The 22,359-nt window shown below is 37.8% G+C and overlaps 1 protein-coding gene across 1 annotated transcript; it reads left to right on the top strand.

Moving 5' to 3' along the window:
• The first annotated feature begins 3,705 nt into the window (after positions 1 to 3,705).
• On the top strand, positions 3,706 to 15,756 carry LOC109029693 (maltase A1). The gene is made up of 10 exons (XM_019040276.2): positions 3,706 to 3,872; positions 7,838 to 8,010; positions 8,412 to 8,591; positions 8,987 to 9,150; positions 9,951 to 10,315; positions 11,117 to 11,312; positions 12,167 to 12,410; positions 13,742 to 13,937; positions 14,583 to 14,726; positions 15,364 to 15,756. The coding sequence occupies exons 1-10, from the start codon at positions 3,835 to 3,837 to the stop codon at positions 15,539 to 15,541; spliced, it is 1,878 nt and encodes a 625-aa protein (XP_018895821.1). The 5' UTR covers positions 3,706 to 3,834; the 3' UTR covers positions 15,542 to 15,756.
• The last annotated feature ends 6,603 nt before the right edge of the window (positions 15,757 to 22,359 follow it).

Raw genomic sequence — 22,359 nt, 5'->3', positions numbered from 1 at the left:
TGAAAATAACCAGAGTCATGGTAGAATTCACCGGATTCTAGTAATATGTACCATTATATGGTAAATGCCTCCATAGAGTCTGGTGTTTATTACCATACTCGTATCACCGTTTCAGAGTATGGTAAAATTACCATATTTTTCTTTCAGTGCTAGAATGATTTAAATTATTTTCGAAAGAGGGTTGCCGGTTTCATACATGGGTGGAATTAGGAGATTTTTGTGGAGGGGGCCATAAGGATACCTCGTCGAGGAAGGTCTGAGGAACACACACATTTATTTGCCAGAATCTCATACATTTCTTTTCAAAGGCCCAAGTAGATTTCTGGGTGGCTTGGGACTCTTCCGGTCTATGCTAGTTCCGCCCGTGGAGGGTTGTCATCAACTGAAGGAGAATAAGTACGAGAGGTACACGGACTTAATGTCCACTTTTTTATGTCCACAGACTTTTCGTCCACAATTTTTACGTCCACAGTTCTAAAGCCCACACTATTGTTAAGTCAATTACTTAAACGTCCACTAAGTTAAGTCCACAAATGTAAAGTCCACTAAAATCAAATTCAAGCGTCATATTTTAGTCAGTGTGTAAAATTATAAAGCCCGATCGAGGTGTTTCGTGTATAACTAGTTAGGCAGCAGCCACCCGTCGGTTTTTTTTTTCATTTGGTCTCGTCATTTTTTAGGGGGAGTTTTTTAGGATTGGGCCAGGTGGCTACCGCCATCTAGAATTGACAATATCGAAATGAGAAAATTAAGAGAGAATGAGGTGTTGTTATCGTAACTCATATTTAAATGAACTGTTAATTTTTTCTTTTGATTCATCTTTTCAAATTGTCTTTGGTAAATACTTGGTTTCATTTCTATCCTTGAAATTTCCGATATAAAATATGCCTCAAAATAATGTACATTCTTTTTTTTTAAATGTAATTGATTACTTCATTTTAAAAACATTATTACGTTTTTAAAACGTGGTAAATATTTGTAAAACCTTTTCCAAGCAATGGCATCGATATGAACCTCAATGAGCCGTAGTTGTGATGAAAGAAACTATACAAAAATTAATAAAAGAGGAAAAAAACCAAGAAGCACGCAATTTTTTGTGTTTAACTTATTTGTACATCGACCTCCTTGAGTCAAATACGTCCAATTTTGAGCGTTTGGTTGCGCTTACACCACGCTGCAGCATAGTAAAAGCCCAAAACATAAAAGAATAAATTTGAATACTTTGGATATCATTAAATTTGACACGGAACCACTATTATATTTACAAAAAACACATTATATTTTCCAGTAGTACATATTTCTTTTTCATCAGTTTAAAAGGGAATAATCAATGCAGAGAGTGCAAACATTTCAAAATCATGAGTTGAAAAACGCTGACTCCGCGAGTTTAAATATTAGAGCCTAACACAGAGCGGAGCGGTGTGTTAGCAGCTCAGAACGCACACTGGCGCCTACAAACCTAACGGGATACTTCACGCATTGCGCAACGCGTGAAGTATCCCGTTAGGTTTGTAGGCGCCCATGCGCGGGTCACGCTGATAGCCTGCTGCGCCGCAACGCTTTAAGCAACTATTTCGTGTTAGAGGCGTTGCACAGTATCCTACAAGATTGAAGGCGTACGAAATAACTAGTTAAAGAGGACTTTCAATTTTGACTGCATCTGTTACTGAAAAATGCTTAATTGGGCATTGGAGCGTTTCCTAGGCTCCCGCTTTGGTTTTCATCTTATCATATCCGCACAGTGTACACATGAACATATGTTTTTATCAGCTCTTAGAGTCTGTTCTCTTTCATGACTTGATTCATGAATGAAATGTTTTTAAGAATGAAGGTAGTAGTAGTATGCATTTATTTTTGAGGTGGTTCCTGTGATTTAAATGAGAAGAAAAAAATGTGGACATGTTATGTCCACAATTTGGACAATTTTGGACATATTCATGGTTGGACATTAAATCATGTGGACTTAATAGAGACTGGAACTAACGTTTAGTGGACATAAATAGCAGTGGACATTTACTTAATGGACGAAAGGTAGGTGAACATAAAGTCCTAGAAGCGTACGAGAGAAGCTTTTAAGCTTTTAAAACCTGAAAGGCTAACTAACGAGTTCCTTAAAAACTGCTAAAAGTCAAGATTTCGTTGAATATGGTGAAATCACTGGCACTGTTCCTGTTTGATGTTTAGGTACATACGTTTGCATCTCGGAAAACGGAGCATTGGCGAGTGTTTATCGTAAATACACCTGCACGTGTATGGATTGTGTTCAAAAAAGCTCAAATAGATGGCAACACAAGGCCCTGGTTTACAAAGTTCCAATATTGCCGCTCATGTCTTAATTTTGAAATAGAACTCTGATTGGCTTTTTTGCCCTAAATTCTGAGAGAACGTGAACGAAAAATGCTTGTAAAATCTAGGTAAATTTGTCAAAAACCAGTCCCTCTTTAGAGGAAAAAGCTAAAGACTAACAACGTTGCAAACTGAGATACGTGGTTCGGTACTTTCAACAACAATATTCTTACTATCAGGTTTATTTCAAAAATTCTCGTTTTGCTCTCATCGAATAGTACTGACTTTTTAAAATCGGACAAACGGGAGGGTCAGGAGTTCAATGGTCTCAAGCCTACATCGGTGTGTTTCCCGCAGGTGAGATTATGATAGATGCAGACGTACTCGTAATATCTCTTAATCTTGAGCAGTAGATTTGAACAAATCTTCGAGCCCAAATTCACTCAGGAGCGAACCATTTTTTTCCCTCAGATCATCACCCTAAGCCAAAGTATCACAAACGCCATTCGACGTTTCAAAATCTCCGCCGCCAATTTATTTTTTTACAGAAAAATGGTTGGTCGAATCAGTTTGAATATTTCTCTGAATTTAATCGGCAGCACGAAGAAAATTCAGTGAAATTTTCGGACAGCTTCGTTGAACAATTTCTCTGTAAAAAAATGAAATGGTGGCGGAAATTTTGAAACCTCGCGTGGCGCTTGTGATACTTTGGCCGGAAGATGACGAGATAAGACATCAAAAATTAAAATGTTGGCTTCTCTGGGGTAATTCGTAAAATTTTGTTAGGATCTGCTCCTTAAATTGCTTTTGATTACCTGGTACATCGCACAGTGTTAACTGTTTTACCAAAATGTATGCAATTTTCGTGGCCGAGGAGAAAAAAAGGGGTTTTTGCCCTGTTTGCTTTGCTATATGGAGTGACCTTTGAAGTGACGTCATATGCCTGGTCGATATGACTAAACACATATTATGCGTGCGCGTCAAACTCACGAAGTAAAAGGCTTAACACAATTACTTAAGCTGGTAAATAAGAGAGCTTCTTCATAGAGATTAAGATTCGAGTGTAGTGAATCCTCACTCGAACAGGGAAAGAAATCATGTAAATATGTTGTTCCTCCGCGGACGAGGCAAATTCTGGAAGCCCGTGACCTCATGGAAACTGACCTGTTTGCGGTTTCCGAAGCAACGAGAGGGTCGTGGCGATAACGAACTGCAATTTGGATAATCGGCTGCGGGAGTAAGAGAAGGCGATAAACCCTCTTGAAATTTGAGAGCTTTCGAGCTTTCGAGGGGAGAGCGAATTACGAGCCTCCGTTGTCCGCAACTTTTCCATATTTTGATGTAGATATCGAGATTACTCCTCTTAAGGGGCAGATCAAAACACTTAACCTTCGAGATTGCATCCATTTTGAATATATATATACTTCCTCAGCGGGATCAGATGTCAGTCCAGTTTCTTTCGTCTCACAAGTTGGGAGACGAATAGTGGTGCAAAAATTTCACAGTTCATCGTGTTTTTCGTTTCTTTTTTTTTACAGACAGTGTTTTATGAGAATTTCTCTTCTTTCTATCTGTGCTGAAAACAGGTACGACTTTTGTGTTCAAATTTTGAACAATTTTAATTTCTGGGGAGAGATTATAAGGGGTTTCAGGGCGCTTTCCTATCACCCGAAGAATAACGATCTTTGGAAGACCCCAATAAATTTTAACCTTCTATGCCATGGCGTTACGAATTTGTAACAACGTTGTTTTTGGTTTATGAAATTTGAGTTGCCTCTGTAGCATGGTTTTGCAAATTTGCTTTAGTTTTTTCTTTTTTGAATTTTTGATCCCCAAAAATTTAAAATTATAAATACAAATTGGTACCTACCCTATGTTTTTTATGCAAGCTACAAGATCAGTGTCTCCCAGAATCTGAGGTCCAAAATTAATTCATGCCATGGAGGGTTAACAGTACAGCTTTTGAAATCGACCCTTGCAAGACATTGCGATGATTTACCGCCGCAAAAAGTATGATGTACAAAAAAAAAAAACCAATCTAGAATTCCAAAAAACGTACCACCTTCAAGTCTATGAAATTCGCATTATTCTATTATTATGTATTTGGTGATTTTGATGGAAGCAGATCACTGCAATCCCTTGCAAGGGTCTACTACCGAAGTTAAAGCTTGTAATCTTACTCAAGCTTGCAAAAAAAGTACCTCCCGTGATGCGATCTTAAAGACCTCCTTAAACCTCCCTTAATCTCAATATACACTGTATGGAATCTGCCGGAGGGAAATAAGTTTTCCCAGGAATGACTTTGGAATTTTTTTGCACTTTTCATTTTTAATGAGCTTATGGGACCCTTAGTATGGAAAAAAGAAACAAATTAAGTGGAACTAGTGCCCGTTTCTTCGAACGAGTAATATACTGATCTAAGTATAGTTTGTGGTAAACCTCTCAAAATGAATGCGTAATATTGTTAATCAACAAGCCCTAGTCCCAACTTCCCCCAGTATCTTTCAATTTGTGCCGGTAAATGCCACTGACTAACGTTGCAATTGGAAATTTTAAACATCATGATAATTAAAATGCATGTCTATGCATTAGATGCATGTAGAGAGTTGAATACAAGTAGTATGGAATCTAGGAGATAAAATGGCATCCTCCATTCAATGAATGGACTAAAAAAAGAAAGAGACCATGCAAAATAAATAAGTAATTGTCTAGGGGGTGAAAAGGTCTTAGTCCTCAGTGGTCATAAAGTTACAGTGGAGCAACTTTTTTTTTTTGAGTTGAGTTAAAAAAAAAAGCCGGATTTTGAGATATCAACGGGGTGCTTTCTCAACTTTCCTGAAAAATAACTTTTGAGCGGTCCAGCTCATTCTTGTGCCAATGAAAGGAGTGAAGCTGCACTAAGATCCACCAATTTTGTCCCCTGAAATGACAGATTATAAGTTTATATAGCGCTCTATCTCGACCACGTTTCTTGAACTGCGAACTTTAAGCCGCTATAACTCAAATTCAGTCTCTTATTTTTGAACATGTTTTTTTCAACGCGTGCACAGAAAGACTCCGTTATAATTTGATATCAGAGACTAAATTTTGAATTTTTTTCGACTTTGATCTCATTTTTGTGAACGGTCCACTCACAAGGTAAAAATATTCAATAAAATAAAACTAAATTAAAATTAAATATGAGTTTTATTCGCTAAAAGAATAATCGTCTGATAGGTAAAGGATAGCAACCATAAATATTGTGCATAGGTTTCGTAGGCTGATTGTGAGCTTAGAGCTACTAAAGCAAAAACCTCGTAACTTTATCACAAATTTTACATTTATATACAGCAAGCTTTAATACACAAAAACCTGATCATTATCATGCTTCATTTTTTCAATACAAATTTTCAATGATATTCCATACCCAACACTGGAAAAAAAAACACATTGGATCTAGAGTCCAGACTTTTAAAAACATCGACAAGAAAAAGTACTCTCAATTCAGTCAGAATCTAGCTTAAATCAAGAACCAAGCCTCTTAATTTTAGCGGATTTCGTTTTGATTCAAGCAAAAATCCGATTGAATCAAGAGTATTTTTTCTTGTCAATGTTTTCAAGAGTCTGGACTCTAGATCCAATGTGTTTTTTTTTTTTTTTTTCCAGTGAATCTAAGAATACAAAGTTTTCGTCACTTTTTTACGATAGGGTGTTTTGCCAGGGAAAAAACTAAGGAAATGAGTTCGGTTTGGATGGCAGAGAAACCGTACTTACATCTAATTTTGTAATGTTGTGCACCTTCTGCAATATTTTTTTTTTCAAAATAGGAAACTAGAGATTGCACTGTTTTTGATATTGCCGCACTCTCTGTTTGAGGAATATTTATGACCAGCGTGCGAAACCCCGTATCTCCATTGCAGTGTTTCAGAATGTCCGCTTCTCTTTTATTTTTTCGAGGAGAAACAAGCCAACTTTATAGCTTGCAATTTTGGAAGAATATTCTGCTAATGGGAAAAAAAATCAAGGGAGTTTTCGATAGATTGATTACTAGCGCGCCGTTATAGCGACTTGTGCATAGCTCGTTGACTACTTATTCAAGGCAACCATGAAGTTTGCAACGTTTCAAATGAAGATAAGTGGTTTCTCATTTTTGCCATCAATATTCTGTGTAACACATTACCTAATTTGTTTCCCATTAATAATATAAAATTGGAGCGGAAATTTTGAAACAACGCAATCAAGAAGCGTGCTCCTAACGACTAGAAACCATGAAGTATGACAGGAAGTCTGAAACGTCGCAAATGGAGATACGTGGTTTCCCACTTAGGCCATCGATATTCTGAGTAACACATTACCTAATTTGTTTCCCATCAAAAATATAAAGTTGGAGCGGAAATTTTGAAACACCGCAATCAAGAAGCGTGTTCTCTATGACTAGCATCCATACAAGTTCCATGACCACACTCAAATTTTGCACACTTCAAGAAGTTACCTACATCTCCAAGTGGTTCGCACATTCGAAACTGTTTCACAATATATGATTTTTCCTGGTCATTCATTCCACACGCCTGAAACGTGCTTACATTGATTATCAATGTTAAATTACATAATTCGCCACAGATTCCTATCATCTGGAACTATTTATGCTAAAAGGAACTATGTTGCACGTAAACTCTATGCGCATAGTTCTTTTTAGCATAAATTCGTCCATCGTCTTGATTGTCTAATGTCAAGTGCGATTGATGTTTTCAAGAGCTCGCACGAGGCGAGCAGAAGGCGACTCACGATTCAGTGAAAAATCAGGAAGATATAAACATACTTATGCTAAAAGGAACTATCTGAATGGGGTTTGCGTGCAACATAGTTCCTTTTAGTATAAATACGGCCATATAATCCAGAGGCCGATTTCTCGCGACAATTCAAGGAGTCAAGCCTCTCAAAATGTTTGCGATAGCCTTTCATTAGCTCATTATCATTCATGAGCAATGAAGTGATTTGTGCGTTAGAGATTCACAGTCTGAGTATGTATCACTCGTTAATGGGTATCATGGATGGAGGACGTTTTCAGGATTTTGTAAAAAACAAGTTCAAAATTTATTGATAAATTCATTGAAAAATTGTAATGCAGTTACAGGTACTGCTCCTGCTCATTGCTCCTGAAAGAAATAATTCTCCGTAAAAATGTGCATCATACAATAGTATTTTGAACGATCTTTAGCTCCTGAACGAACATTTATCTTGAAATTTTCAGCATGTCTCAAAATACCGATTTTTTAAAATTTTAACATTGAAATATATGAAAAGCATTTGTGGAGGGAAAAAGGAGAAGAGCTCATAGATTTGATGAGTTATATTTCCAAACATATTAAAATTCGTGAGTTCTTCGCCATAAATTTACAAAATTTCGTATTTCGTCAAAATGTGACTATCTGCATAGGCATTTGATGAAATGCCTGATTTGACTAATTGCCTGCGACAGTTACACCCTTATGTCGGGAGGGCGACGAATCATGAGTAAATTATATTTATACTCCATAGAAATTAAATTGGTTTACATTGTTTACTGTTTCAGGATTAGCACTATGAGATCGACAATACTATTAGGCGCTTTTACTTTATGGTTGTTTGTGGCCGCGGAAAGAGTACAAGAAAAGGAAAAGGAATGGTGGGAAACGACTACAATTTATCAAATCTATCCAAGATCGTTTATGGACTCGAACGGGGATGGGATTGGCGATCTCAATGGTAAATATTTAAAATTTTCGGATTATATTATTTCCAGAAAATCTCTACATCGATAGATATTAGTGGCGCTTAGGTGTTGAAGAGGGCCCTAGTGCACTTTAAAAGCGACCACTACATGTATACATGATTTGTGTATAACGCATTGAAAACAAGGTATCATTTTACGAAAGAAAATGAAGAACCCTTGGGAAAAAGAGTTTTTATTGGATTCATTACAAGCAAATTTAGTTGCAATGTCGGCACTAATAGTTCTTGCTCTAGTTAGTGCGCCAAATTAGTTTAAGAAAAGCTGAATCGTCAACATGATTTTAATAATAATTCGTCAGACATCTTTGTGCGTGGGTATATTTTTAGTTTTTACAAATAATAATTAAGTAGCTATTATTTTTTATCTTCCGTAGGAATTTACGAGAAGCTGGATTACATCAAAGGCATTGGCATTGAGACTGTATGGATACAACCATTTTATAAATCCCCGATGGCTGACTTTGGCTACGATGTCTCTGACTTCAGGGAAATTGAGCCTATGTTTGGAACAATGCACGATTTTAAAAAATTAATTGCCGGCATTCACGAAAGAGGTAAGAATGCTTTTTATAACAGCCTAGCTCTAGAATTCTTCGAACAAAAGGGTTTGAAATTATGATTCCCAAGAATAAGTTGAGAGCCAAAACATGTCAGATTGAAAGTTTCAAAAGTGTGTTTCTTGCAAGCAAGGTCTGTTGACTAAAACAATTATAATTCAGGTTCAATTTGACATTTTTCAGCGTCTTTTGGTGCCAAAAGATTAATCATTAAGCAATCTTAAAAGTTCCTAAACTTCTCTAGGTAACCCCATCAATAAGTATCTCAATTTTTATGAGTTTTTGGTCCTCCTGCCAGTGGACAGAAACTATAACATTATATTCCATTATCTTATCGATTTAATGTTTTTTTGTGTGAGAAAATAAATGATTATGACTTTTTAACTTATCAGGTATGAAACTAGTCATGGATCTGGTGCCAAATCACGTGAGTGATGACAGTGAGTGGTTCAAAAAGTCGGTCAACAGAGAAGATCCCTACACAGATTTCTTCCTATGGAAGGATTCGAAGGGTTTCAACGATGTGACAAAGAGACGGATGCCACCGAACAATTGGGTATGAAGACATGCTTACATTTTAAATAATTTTTATAGTCTCAGAGTAGATTTTTCATAAATTTACCACGGCTCCAGCCTAGTAATGCAAACTTTGTGTGAGAGTCATATGAGTCAACGCGGGTAATTATTGATACTTTGTTGATTCCCAGATATGACAAAACGTAACCACATTTCAACGTAGCAGAATTTTCACTCGTCAACTAAGTTTTAACCAAGAGCTCAAGTACTACAGTGCAACGAAAATGTTGAAATTAAATTGGAATTTGATTTCAATACTATTGTTATATTTTTACCATTGAATTGCAATATTTTTACATCATTCTGTCGATTTATGCCGATTTTAAACAATCGACAAAATGAGCTGCATGTGTCAGAAAGATAGGCAATATACAATGCAATGAAAAATTGCAACTTATTTCAATTATATTGCAGTAACAATAAGTTTCAATGAATATGGAGCCCCTTCAAATAGGTGCTAAGCAACATACACAACACTCGGTTGAATTGTAATATTTTCACTATGGAATTTCTACTTATTGAAATCTGTGCTACTTGGGAAACGGGTGCAAATATATTATGTACTGAAAAATTTAGTGATTTTTTCTTATCAAACTCAAAATTCAGTATTTCTAGACCTTGTATACTCACGTCTCATAAAAATTTACTCGTGAAGTTACTCAGGGATTTACAGACACAAGTTTGACATTTTAAATGCTAAAGCAGTAGGTATGTAATTTTTTTCGGTGTAGCCAACACAAATCATGTTACTACTTTACTGTAAAATGTATGTTTTTGCAGCTGAGTATATTCGGAGGCTCCGCTTGGGAATGGAACGACAAGAGGAAGCAATTCTACTACAAGCAGTTTTCCAAGCGTCAGCCGGATCTGAATTTCAGGAACCCCGAGGTCCAAAAGGCGATGAAGGACGTGATGCGATTCTGGTTGGATCTCGGAGTCGACGGTTTTCGAATTGACGCTATCAAACATTTGGTAGAACGCGCAGATTTCAAGGATGAGCCCTACCTTCTCCCCGAATTAGAAGGCTCTCCCAGCTACGATTCTCAAGATCATATTTACACTGTTGACCAAGAAGAGACTTACGAGATCATGCACGACTGGCGATTGCTGGTTGATGAATACAAAGCCCAGGACGGAAAAACAAGGTATAAGTCAATAAATAACTAAAAAAGTAAATCTTTTGAGCAATGCTTTTCTGTGAGCCTCTCGTGCTTCTTCTTAGATGCAGTGAAAAGATTCCCGAAAATTTTAAAGTTTTCCCTACCACACTACATGATACGGGCAACATATGTTATTTTCGGATTCAGGAAAACATTCGAACCAAATTAATCAATGGATTTGGAGATGGATTCCTATAGTTCATCTGGAAAGCTAAATGAAGCTCACACGATACTCTGAAAGCTCAAATAAAGTTTCAAAGTTTTCATCTATTCCCGGACCCTACCAATTTGTGAGCATTTTAGAGTCTGCTACCGATTAAAATTTCTCAGCCAACATGCGTCGCATAGTGGATCGAGTCACTAGATTATGTCGGACATAATTCGGAATTTTTAAACGCTTCAATCTCCCTTTATACAAAACTTTGACGTTTTAAAAGTAGTTCCATTGGTTTCCTTGTGAAAATTTGTCCTAGAAACGCCCCTTATCATTTAAAATGTGACGAAATGAACATAAAAATTTGCAGTTTTGGTAAAACATTTCAAATCCGACCACTCTAATTGACTCAATCCACTGTGGATCGATGAAAAGTGGGGGAATTTTCTCGTCTGAATCTATCATCTTTTACAGTGAATGGTGAGAAATATACTTTTTAGTTTTAATTATGGTAACGCTAATTAACAATAAACCACAACGGTAAACTGTAAAGGCAAGACTTTTCTCTTTTTTTAATTTCATTTGAATTTGTACATCAAAATATATTATCAAACCTTCTTTCATAATTACAGAATCTTATGCACTGAGGCATATACTTCCTTAGACATGCTTTTGAAATACTTCGGCAACTCGACTTACAAGAGCGCTCACTTTCCGTTCTACTTTGGATTCGTAGAGTTCAATTACCAACAAAACGCGGCAGATCTGAACGAGAAGATCCATCAATTCATGGATGAAATGCCAAAGCATGGAGTCGCCAACTGGGTGGTAAGTTTTCAGATTTTTTCACATCAATTTCATTTTTCATATGAGGTAGGAAATAGAGACAGAACTGTGGTTCAGCGAGCTATTCCTTTTGCATATACCCATAAGCGCAGTTACTCATGAAAATTTAATTCTGGTGCTTTGTCCCCAGAAAATTGACCAAATACTGCCAACTAATAAAAACGTTACTAAATCAGTCTATTGGTCGTAAAATTTTCAATATATATCCAATGATCTCTCGTTAATCGCTCGAGTGGTTAAGAATCGACGAACATTACCTTTGATTTTGAGAAAAGGTTTATTTTTGTAGGAGAGTAGAAGAGTCACACATTAGCTCACATAGCTCACATTAATTTTGAGAAATCATGTCTGATCAAATAATTTTTTCTGGGGGGGGGGGTGTCGAGTTATTTGCATTCTCAACATACTTCGTGAGGGATCTTTACAATCCCTAAAAACGCAACATTAATCAACATCCTATTAACTGTATTGATATAGCAAGGGGGTACTCCCTGATTGATTCGCGGTCAATCCCCCCAAAGTAATTGGACATTGGGGGGGGGAGAGGGGGGTCGATTTATTTGCACCCCCAACATATCGACTATTTTAATCATAAAATTAGGGGGTGCGCCCCCTGTCTGCTTGGCGGTCAAACCCCCTAAAGCAGTTCGCATACTACTGGACCACATTTTGCTATAAGGAACCACTATTTCTGGCTCATTTTAGAAACAACATATCCGCCATTGGTTTCCCTATGCAGAAAGGTGCTTTCACCATGCAATGGAAGAGCCATAGTGATTCCTCATTGCTAAATGTAATCCTATTATGATTTCATGAGGATGATTTGTGATTTGCAGGTGAGCAATCACGACAATCCACGTTTGGCGAGTCGGACAGCCCCTGAATTCGCGGACGCGATGAACATCCTACAACTGCTCCTTCCTGGAGTGGCCAGCGTCTACTACGGTGACGAGATCGGCATGAGTAATGCCCTCGTCCGCAAGGATCAAACCAAGGACCCCAACAACGGCGGCGGTGGCAGAACCGACACCCGAGACGCAGAGAGATCGCCTATGCAATGGGACAACACTATGAATGCCGGTTAGTTGATAATATATGGACTAGAGAAACTTTTGTAGGGGACAGTCACAAGACAATTATTGTAAAGAAGTGATAAAATATCGCATACTCACTTGCGGTAATTTAAAAATTTAATGGGACGCGTTTCGGGGTCGATATGGCCCCATCATCAGCCTTCAGCGAACACTTATATGGAACACATTATGGAATAGTGGAGGAAGTCCATCGATATAGCGATGGCCATAGTGTAAAAGCACGAATCTCCGTTTGTAACTTCGCAGACTTCTTGTCATACCTCATGGTTTCCTCGAAAAACTAGTCAGCGTAATTTATCGAAAAAGTAGTGCAGTATACTTCATTTTGCATTTAAACTTAGTTTATGTTGAAACGTTTTTCGAGAATCCCCCCATAAAAAGACCACAAAATACAACTTTCTTTTAGTAACAATTTCATTAATGAGCTGACCTGGTTTTCAACGTGCATTATACGGTTGTTTTCAATTCGCCTTCAGGCGCGTCCGCAGCAATTTTTGTTACAAATATGTTGAACTTACTGATTTTAGCTCATTACATACTTGATTCTCTGAAGGCGTTTTGTGTGCACAAGTGGAGCACCCTGTTGGAGAACAATAAAAGTGAGATTGAATGAATCGCCGAATCCCAACTTCGTTTGTTCTCCGACAGATGACGCTACTTGCGGACACAAAACGCCTTCAGAGATTCGAGTATGTAATGACCTGAAATCAGCACGCACAACATATTCGCAGCAACAATTGCTGCAGACGCATTTGAAGGCGAATTGCTTTCGCACATTAAACGCCTTCAGAGAGTCAAGTATGTAATGACCTAAAATCAGTACGCACACATATTCTTAACCACAATTGTTGCAGACGCAACAGAGGGCGAATTGTTCAGTTAAAAAAAAAGATTATGACAGGTAGTCTGCATGTAACGAGAGGGTATGTCTTTGATCCACATGAATCGATCGAAAAATGAAATCGTGAACCGATCAACACCGATTCGATGGACAAATAAATAAGAGAGCAAATCAAAATCGGTTGAAAACTTACAAATGCAAATTTCAAATTGCGATATCTCGAATTTAATATCAGCCAAAATTTTTATTTTTCGAGATTTTAATCATAGACTCACCCCCTACAAACCGTTTTTGGGTATATTATTGTCGCATTTTTTTTTGCTTCAGGACCACTGTGTGTAAGAGGTACACTTGAATTAAGAGAGAGTTATTCACAGAGATGGTTGGAAAAGCGCAGTTAATATTTTTTTAGATCACTTGTATTACGTTTTCGTATACTGTTATTTCATTTTTTTTATCCTTTTTTTAACACGCAGGTTTCACGAGACATAAGGTCCCCTGGTTGCCAATTAATGCCGACTATTGGTACAACAACGTCAGAACCCAAGAGCACACTCCTCGAAGCCATTTGAATGTTTTCAAACAAGTAATGAAATTAAGAAACACTAAGGTCATTAAGAATGGTGACATTGATACTTGCATTCTCAACGATTGGATGTATCTTTACGTCAGGTGAGTGTGTAGTTTTTTCGTGAAGACATAAGTATTTACAAAAATTGGAGCAAGTTCTTCATTTTCATGAAAACGCCTTGTTTTCCAAGTTCCTCTGCAACGAAACAATCAAAATATTTGCCTGAAACCATTAAAGGACAAATGAGGAGCTTGGAAGACAAGGCGCATAAGTGAAGCTTTCGCTATTGCGAGAAATACATGTTTGAAGTTCTGAAATAACATGAATCGTATATGTGGAAAGAAAGTTCAAACTGACTTTGTGATGCTGAAAAATTGTAATTTGGAAGCGAATTTTTCACAGAAAATGCATTTATAAGACTAGTTTTACTTGAAATCAGTAATATCTCAATTTTTTTCAAAAACTACACATGCGCCTTGTCCTCCTAGCCCCTCAAATCAAAAGGCGAAGATTCTTCACAAAAAGCTCTGGAAGATGATATAATACACATGGATAGCGAAATTACATCATCGCAACTCGAAGTACATGTTTTTGCACATTTTTTTCATGTTTACTGTCACCGTCTATATGCTTCGCTCCGTTTTGACCTTGATAAAGATATAAAATTAGAGAAGCTCTGTGCTAATAAGAGCTGTCAGTCTCATGTTGTTTTCTGTAATTAACATTGTATTCATCTGTTTTCACAGAAAACTTGAGGGTGAACCAACCGTTGCAGTGATTGTCAACCTGGGGTCTGAATCTGAACAAGCGTGCGCTCAAGATTGCTTGAAATATTTACCCGATGTCATGGATGTTTACACTAGCAGTGTTAACTCAGCATACCTACCTGGGTAAGTCGCTACTCCGAGGCAAAATAAGTTTTCAGCAAAGTGAAAAAAAGTATTCTGATATCTGAAATTTAGTACAGGAGCTACCTACAATTAACGTTAGTAAAGTAAATGTAATTTAATGTTCAGTATTCAAATTTCGTATATTTCCACAAACAAAAGAAGTACATTTTAATGCTGCGAAATCTGCAGTCGCATATAATATTTTTACCAAACAAATAGGCGGGAATTTCGAATCAGGAATTTCACTGATTTTCCTTTCAATGGCACCTGAAAATCGATACAATTTTGGACCTAAATTGAACGGATACATTCTTGTATCAAACTGAATTGATCGAATCAATTTTACAACTTTCGAATGGAGTGACGTTTCTTTGTTTGGAGAACGATGCTATTTGGATGAATATTTGTCCCTTTGGACGTGTGAAAAAAGTCTTTACAATTAAATGTCATTTTTGAACAATTCCATTTTCAAAACGACTTTTTTATATTTATCATGAGATATAGGAACAAACTTTAATATTGACGGATTGGAATTACTTCAATTCATTCGGCCGTGCGGGAGGTGAGGATATCCTGCTAAAAAAGAACATTTTAAAATCATCGGTTTGCTGAAGTTTATTTCTAATTTCTGTTGCAGGGATAAATTTGCTACTACCTACACAGCCAAAAGTTTCTGCTCGGTTCTAAGACCTAAAGCAGCAGTTGTTTTGACCAGCGACCCCATTGACACGCACAGTAGCGCAACGTCTATCGTTTCTTACTCATTTACTGTGATTATTTCTCTCATAATCGCACTGTTCACGAACAGAGTCTGAGCTTTATAACGTACCGAAGAATGAGTGCCAACTGCCTTCCTAATTTATAAGTTTTGTGTAAATAGTAATTTATTTATTTTTGATTGTAAATAGAATTTATTTGTATAAATTAGTGATCTTCTTGTGTGTGACTATTTATTTATTTATTCGTAATTTTTACGACTGTGATTTGTTAAAAATAATAATTTATTAAATTGTTGTTTTTTCTACAAAAACTCACTTTGTCTTATTTGCTTTGTTTGAGAATGGGATCATATTATTTGAACCCACCTCATTTTTTTGAGCATGGGATCAACTTACTTGAATCCACCTAATTTCCTTTTGAGAATTGGGTCAAAACAGAAATCTTTTAAAGATGAAAAAGATGAAAAAGTATACCGAAACATACATATTGTTGAATAAGCTTCTTGGCTTGGATGCATTATTGCATTATTATGCGTTGAAATCTTTTATTAAAACGTTCCTACAAATTGGCACTGTGCTGTGGGGGTATTGTCCTCTGGCATACCTCAAAAATTGAAGGCGAAACATTAGCGACGTGCGTACGCATACACTCCGTGACTTCCTCGTATGCGGCTTCCTCTAAATATCAAGTAAAAAACGCCACTGTGGGCTGATAATTTAAATTTATAGATAAAGCCATGGACAAGAATATAAAATTAAAACGCCAAAAACAACTAACTATTAATAATTTAATTAGAAATCCTAGAGAAGGTGGAAATCCAGCAATTCTCAACCCACGGATGAATATCATTGCATTCTTTAGATACAGTAACTCAAGCTAATTTTAACTGCAAGATATCATATTTTTTCAATAAACTACCTAACCACCGAAGTATATAAACAAAACCAATAAAATGATTAAAGAATATATGCAAACCAATTTTTAGTCCATAAACAACTTAGCAGCTTTTAATCATATATGAATAACCTATTATTCTTTGTGATGTACAATTTTGCTGAAATATACATGTATATCATACATGTGTATCATACCATACATGTGATATCAACAAAAAATATGGCAACTCTTGAATGTTCATACGGCGTTCTTCCTTAGCACGGCAGAATTGAACTCGGCCTCAAGAATCTCGACTGGTGAATGCGGTGATCAAGAACCTAACGAAGCTTCCTTCATAAAGTCCCTCGGGTCGGAGGCTCAGGAAAAGTCATCTCGGACACAATAATTGATTCTGGAATTGGCCGTCCCGTTTCCTCAACCTGGATCGCGCCGGGAATCAGAGAGGGGCTAAGTCGAGTCAACTCCTCGTAAGACCCGTTAATCCCGCGTTAAACCCTTAATAATCTCAGTTGTAAATCCTAGCAAGCCCTGAACGATAACCGCGGGTGCGCTCGGGGTTCCCGTTGGGACTTAGGCGGTTCTCGCGAAGGGAGGGGCGAAGGGAAGGGGCGCGGCAGGGGAGGCACCCTCCGCCGGCGGGACACGGGGGAGGGGCGCGGATTTGAATAAAAACACGGGCGAAGCTTGCTCTGCGGTGGCGGTGCTGTTTTTCAGTCGTGTTTACTGCGCGCCACGTGCGAGTGGACGCGTGGCCGGCGTCTTGCACGCGCGTCGCGACGCCCGGCGCATCCCTTCGTCCCCGCGACGTCGCAACATTTATGCGAAGATCCAGGACGGAATGTTTAAGAAGCTTCAGTCGTCTGGTGAAATTGTAATATTATGACTTACACGGACTTGCAGAAAGAGTAATTCTTGACCTAGATAAGTTTACAAAAGGAAAAAGAACTCTGGCTGTAAAATCTGTGCTTACGGGCTATTAGATTAAACTTATTTTTTTATTTTATAAGCTATTTATGTATACTTTGATGAATATTCAATCTATTAAATGTGTTTTTTCCATGCATCAACTTAAATTTAGCCAGATAGATTTACAGATCATCATCAGGCAATTGGCACCTTCTGATCTCCTCCTCCACCCCTTGTCGCCAACCTTTCACAGGACCTTTTAAAAAATCTGGGGATTTTATTCTGGTCTCAAATTTTCACCTCGAGATATTTTCTCTCTTTATACCATTTTCAACATGATTCTTAAGAGAATGACTAAAGGGTAATTAAAAATTTCCAATCCACAAATATTTATAAAAGAGGAGAGCGTGGTTTTGAGGCTGACTACAAGCATTTCACGAAGTACAAAGATCATTGCTTCAGTTTGTGCAAAAGGCCCTCCACTAATCCACTGGCGACAACTGACACAAATTAAACATGGTCAATGGGCCTGTTGCATGCAAGAGATACAGCCGTGCGAATAGACTTTTTAGAGGTTAAATGCCACGAAAATTACGATGGTCACATTAAAAAAGTCTGAAATACACTCCTTACTGCGCAATTTGCATTGTTAGGAACGCGTTTTTTCAAATTTCCCGCGTCTGAGGGCAGTTTTCTAACGGAAACAATTAACGGCAACTCGCGGCTATTTCCGGTCAACTAAAACTGACAACATAACCTAAAAATCGGAGCTCGTGATATCGTGAAATGAAATGTAGAAGGATTGCGTTGGATATTTAAAAGTTGATCGATTTGGTGACCGCATAAAGCGTATATGGACCACTATAAGAGATCACGTTGGGTTTGTAAACAAACTGAAGGAAAAAATAACAACAACAACAACGACTCGGCATCTTCCGGAAATCACCAAGCCCGCCGTTTGCTCGTTTCCGGTGATTAGAAAACTGCCCCCAGACGCGGGAAATTTGAAAAAGCGCGTTCCTAACAACGCAAATTGCGCAGTAAGGAGTGTATTTCAGACTTTATTAATGTGACCATCGTACATTTCGTGTCATTTAACTTCTAAAACATCTATTCGCGCGGCTGTATCTCTTGCATGCAACAGGCCCATTATGTTTCCACTTTTATCTCATGATTTGACACATGACAAGTGCGTGCAATTGTCAATAGTGATGATTTAAAGCCTCAAGCAAGCAAATATGTGTGACTGAGGATGACTTAATTACCTAAAATGTAATGACTTGACATTATAATACTGTTTTGAAGAAAAAGAAAGAAAAAAAGAGTCCATGCACCGATTGGGGTATTCAACACAATTTAATCAGTGAGAACGCAAACACACCAACTAGGTGACTCAAAAATGCTCAATTTTCATTAAAGAGAGCCAATTTTCATAAAAGCCATTGCAGTTAAATGCATCTGTTCCAACTTACGTACTTGTCTTTTGGCACCCAATATCTTTTTCTTTTGCTAATTTCTTCCACTACTGTGCAGTTTTGCGTGTGTCTTGATTATTTTCATCTTTTCGAGTTGGTGTGTTTTCGTTCTCACTGATTCAATTTGAACACAATTTGGCAATGTTGCGATCTCATTGAAAACTTAAGGACAATATTCCTCTTTATTCAAGGCTTAACTGTTGCCATTATTAAATTACGGGGCTCGTTTTTTAGTCTTGTTTGCGTTGCAACCCACCCCAGCCGGTGATAAAGCGAAGAAAGCCGCGGCCCCCCGAAAAGGATTTGGCGTCGCGTAATTGAGTTCCGTTTGAGCGAGAGGCGACACTTATTAAGATTCATTACCGGCCGATCCCTCGCGTCCGCACATATTAAAAATGTCAGAATATTAAAATGTGATTCCCGCTCATACGAGTGATATCCTCGCCTGCGCTTGGATTTGTGCAGGCGAGAGGGTTAAAGCTAAATGACTGCAAGCAGGATTACAACGGATCAAGGGTTCAATATTGTCGGTAGCTTGACTTGAATTACGGTTTCTTATCGATTTTTTAACGAATCCACGCGGGGAAAAAACTATGTTCTGGAAAAGAAAGACACATTGGATCTAGAGTCCAGACTCTTAAAAATTCCAAGAGAAAAAGTACTCTTGATTCAATTAGAATCTAGCTTAAATCAAGAACCAAGCCTATTAATTTAAGCGGGTTTCGTTTTCATTCAAGCAAAAATCCGATTGAATCAAGAGTATTTTTTCTTGTCAATGTTTTCAAGAGTCTGTATATACTCTAGATCCAATGTGTTTTTTTCCAGTGTGGTTAAACTTGCCGTTTTACTAATGTCCCCTATACGAGCTCTAAATTAATTGAGGGCCTTGGAAGACAAGTGAGATGAGTGCAGTTCTTGAAAAAAATGAGATGTAAATGATTTCAACTAAAATTGGCCTAAATTCATATTCTGTGAAAAGTTCACCGAGAACCCCCAATTTTCAATAATCAAAACGTGAGTCAGGACTTTCTTTCACCATTAAGCTCCATATAATTTTTAAAGGTTAAACGTGTATTTATATTTACAATCTAACTCGAAGTAAGTGCGCTGAGTTAGCACTGCTATTGTAAACATCCATGACATCGAGTAAATATTTCAAGCAATCTTGAGCGCACGCTTGTTCAGATTCCGATCCCAGGTTTCAATCACTGCAACGGTTGGTTCAATCTCAAGTTTTCTGTGAAAACGGATGATTACAATGTTAATTATTTTACATAGATAACAGCATGAGACTGACAGCTCTTACGAGCACGGAGCCCCTCTAATTTCATATCTCTATCAAGGTCAAAATGGAGTGAAGCATGTAGACCGAGACAGTAAAAATTAAAAAAAAATAATGAAAAAAAAAAACCTAAACTTTGAGTTATGGTTATGTAATTTTGCAATCTGTATTATATCATCTCCCAGAGCTTTTTGAGAGAGATCTTTGCCTTTTGATTTATCCTTCAAAAGTCTCAGGCAAATATTTTACTTGATTTTGTTGCAGAAAAATGAGGGCTTGGAGGACAAGGCGCTTAATTGCAGTTTTTGAAAAAATTGAGATATGCATGATTTAAACTAGAACTAGACTCAATTCATATTCTGTAAAAAATTCACCGCAAAAGCCCAATTTTTAAGCATTAGAAAGTGAGTTTGAACTTTTTTTCCGCTATAAGGCTCCATGTAATTTTTAAACTTTAAACGCGCATTCCTTGAAATAGCAAAAACTGCAGACATATGCGTCTTGTCCTCCAAGCCCCTCAATTGCAGTGATAACCAAAACTGTAACGCATACAATTTCTTACAACGTTGATGACAAAAACAAGGTTTCATAAGTTAACCGTGTTTTAAAAATTTTGGTGGTGGCATTGAACTACCTAACTAATATAATTTGAAAATATCATTTAAAATGTAAAACACTTATCGACAATAGCAACCCGAGAGGGAAGGAAAAATAAAGAATTAAGGCCTATTATATGACATTATTATATGGCCTATTATATGCAGAGGATTGATACATGAAAAGCTCCCGCAGTCTCAAACGATTGGTTTGACAAAGCAGTGGACCCGCCTTCACAGTGCCTGTTCCGTAAACCATTCAGCACCTCGATAGTGCGTGTTTGCGTTCGGATAATTGAAGGCGCGCGAATTGAACGAAATGCAGACGTGACAGAGCAACGAAAAATCCCATCTTTATTCGGTGAAGTGTATACACTCCTATTACCTTAAGCAAATATTTATTGCGCTTCAATCACACAGGTTGTCTATTTTACGAATCGAAATGTTGTGGAAATCGAAAAATGCTTGTACGCTTTACGATGTTGATTTTGATGGCAGTATTAGAATTTCCCGGGCATTCGCTAGAAATCATTGAAACTAAATGGTCTCGTTTTTGCTCAAGATTCGGTATATTGTTCGCTAATTGAGGTGATATCAGGAGAATTCTGGTCCTCAGTGACATAAGTGAAGCAATCGATATCAATGTATGGAGTAGGCATCCCTGATTCGTAAATCCAAAGTGAAAGCTATTAGAACATTGCCAAAGGTAGCGGATAACGTTATCAGTTAAATTTTCCATAACACAACCCATAACACCATCCATCATAATATAACCGTAATGTAAATCTTTGAGGGCGGTGTCTTCGTGACAATTAACCGTAAACCTGTGCGGCCAGTTCTCAAATTTTTTTTGCAAATTTTCACGGCAATTAAGGCAAAGAAGGAGAGGGAGAGGCAGGAAATAAAAGAGGAGAATAAAAAGAGGAAGAAAATAATCAACTGGAACATCAACTTCATTTATTTTCGTGTCCTTATTTGGACGTATTGAAAAGGAACTTGAGACGGGTGAGATAGACGGGGTGAGTTCTTTTGAGCTACATAAGGAACCATGTAAAAGTGGCAAAATGAAAAAGTGCGAATTGACATTAAATCAAAAGGAACCATAAGCGCCAAAAAATGCTAACTCATGAGCCGTGGGCATATGGCAACAGGATTATGGACAGGGCTCATGAATTAAAGAGACTCTTCATAGATGTTGTCGTCGTCGTTAACGCTGACGTCATTGGCGCTCTATGATGCCCATTAATTCCTACCGCTCTCAACTAACGAGCACACTCCTTCTTTTCTACCCGTCTCTGGTTCCTCTTAGCATAAATGAACGTGTTTATGCCAAAAGGAACTATGTCTCACACAAACCCTATGCACATAAATCCTTTTAGCATAAATACGTCCAAATCGTCCACTTGCACCTCCGGAACTTCAGAAAGTTAAGTACGGACAGAGCTTTTGAGCTCTCAAAGGTCGAGCACGAAGAATTCTAAAACTCAGCGGCAGGCCTCAGGCAAGCGGCCAAAGGCACCGAGAGGCCGACTGCCATCAGGCAGCGACCATTCAGACGAAAAAAAAAAAAACTCATTTGCCGAAGACGCGGCGCAAAAACAAAAGGGGCGGCACGCGAAGGAAAAGCGCAGCGCGCATGCGCAGAAGCACGTCATTGTGTCGCGGAATCGCACACGACCGTTGAGCGGGCCACCTAGGGAGCCTCCGCTTTTTCGAAAAAAAAAAGAAAAAGAAAAAAAAGGCCACCAAGCGCGATG

Source organism: Bemisia tabaci, chromosome 7, assembly GCF_918797505.1.
Source record: "Bemisia tabaci chromosome 7, PGI_BMITA_v3".
Taxonomy (NCBI): domain Eukaryota; kingdom Metazoa; phylum Arthropoda; class Insecta; order Hemiptera; family Aleyrodidae; genus Bemisia; species Bemisia tabaci.
The sequence above is the reverse complement of the archived record's forward strand: the minus strand, read 5'-3'. Positions and strand labels throughout refer to the sequence as shown.

What these genes read in the sequence shown, in the direction of transcription:
- LOC109029693 (XM_019040276.2), top strand. Translation starts at nt 3,835, where the DNA reads ATGAGAATTTCTCTTCTTTCTATCTGTGCTGAAAACAG. An exon ending in TGGGATTGGCGATCTCAATG is followed by an intron (nt 8,011 to 8,411) that starts GTAAATATTTAA and finishes TATCTTCCGTAG; the next exon opens with GAATTTACGAGAAGCTGGAT. An exon ending in ATGGAGTCGCCAACTGGGTG is followed by an intron (nt 11,313 to 12,166) that starts GTAAGTTTTCAG and finishes TGTGATTTGCAG; the next exon opens with GTGAGCAATCACGACAATCC.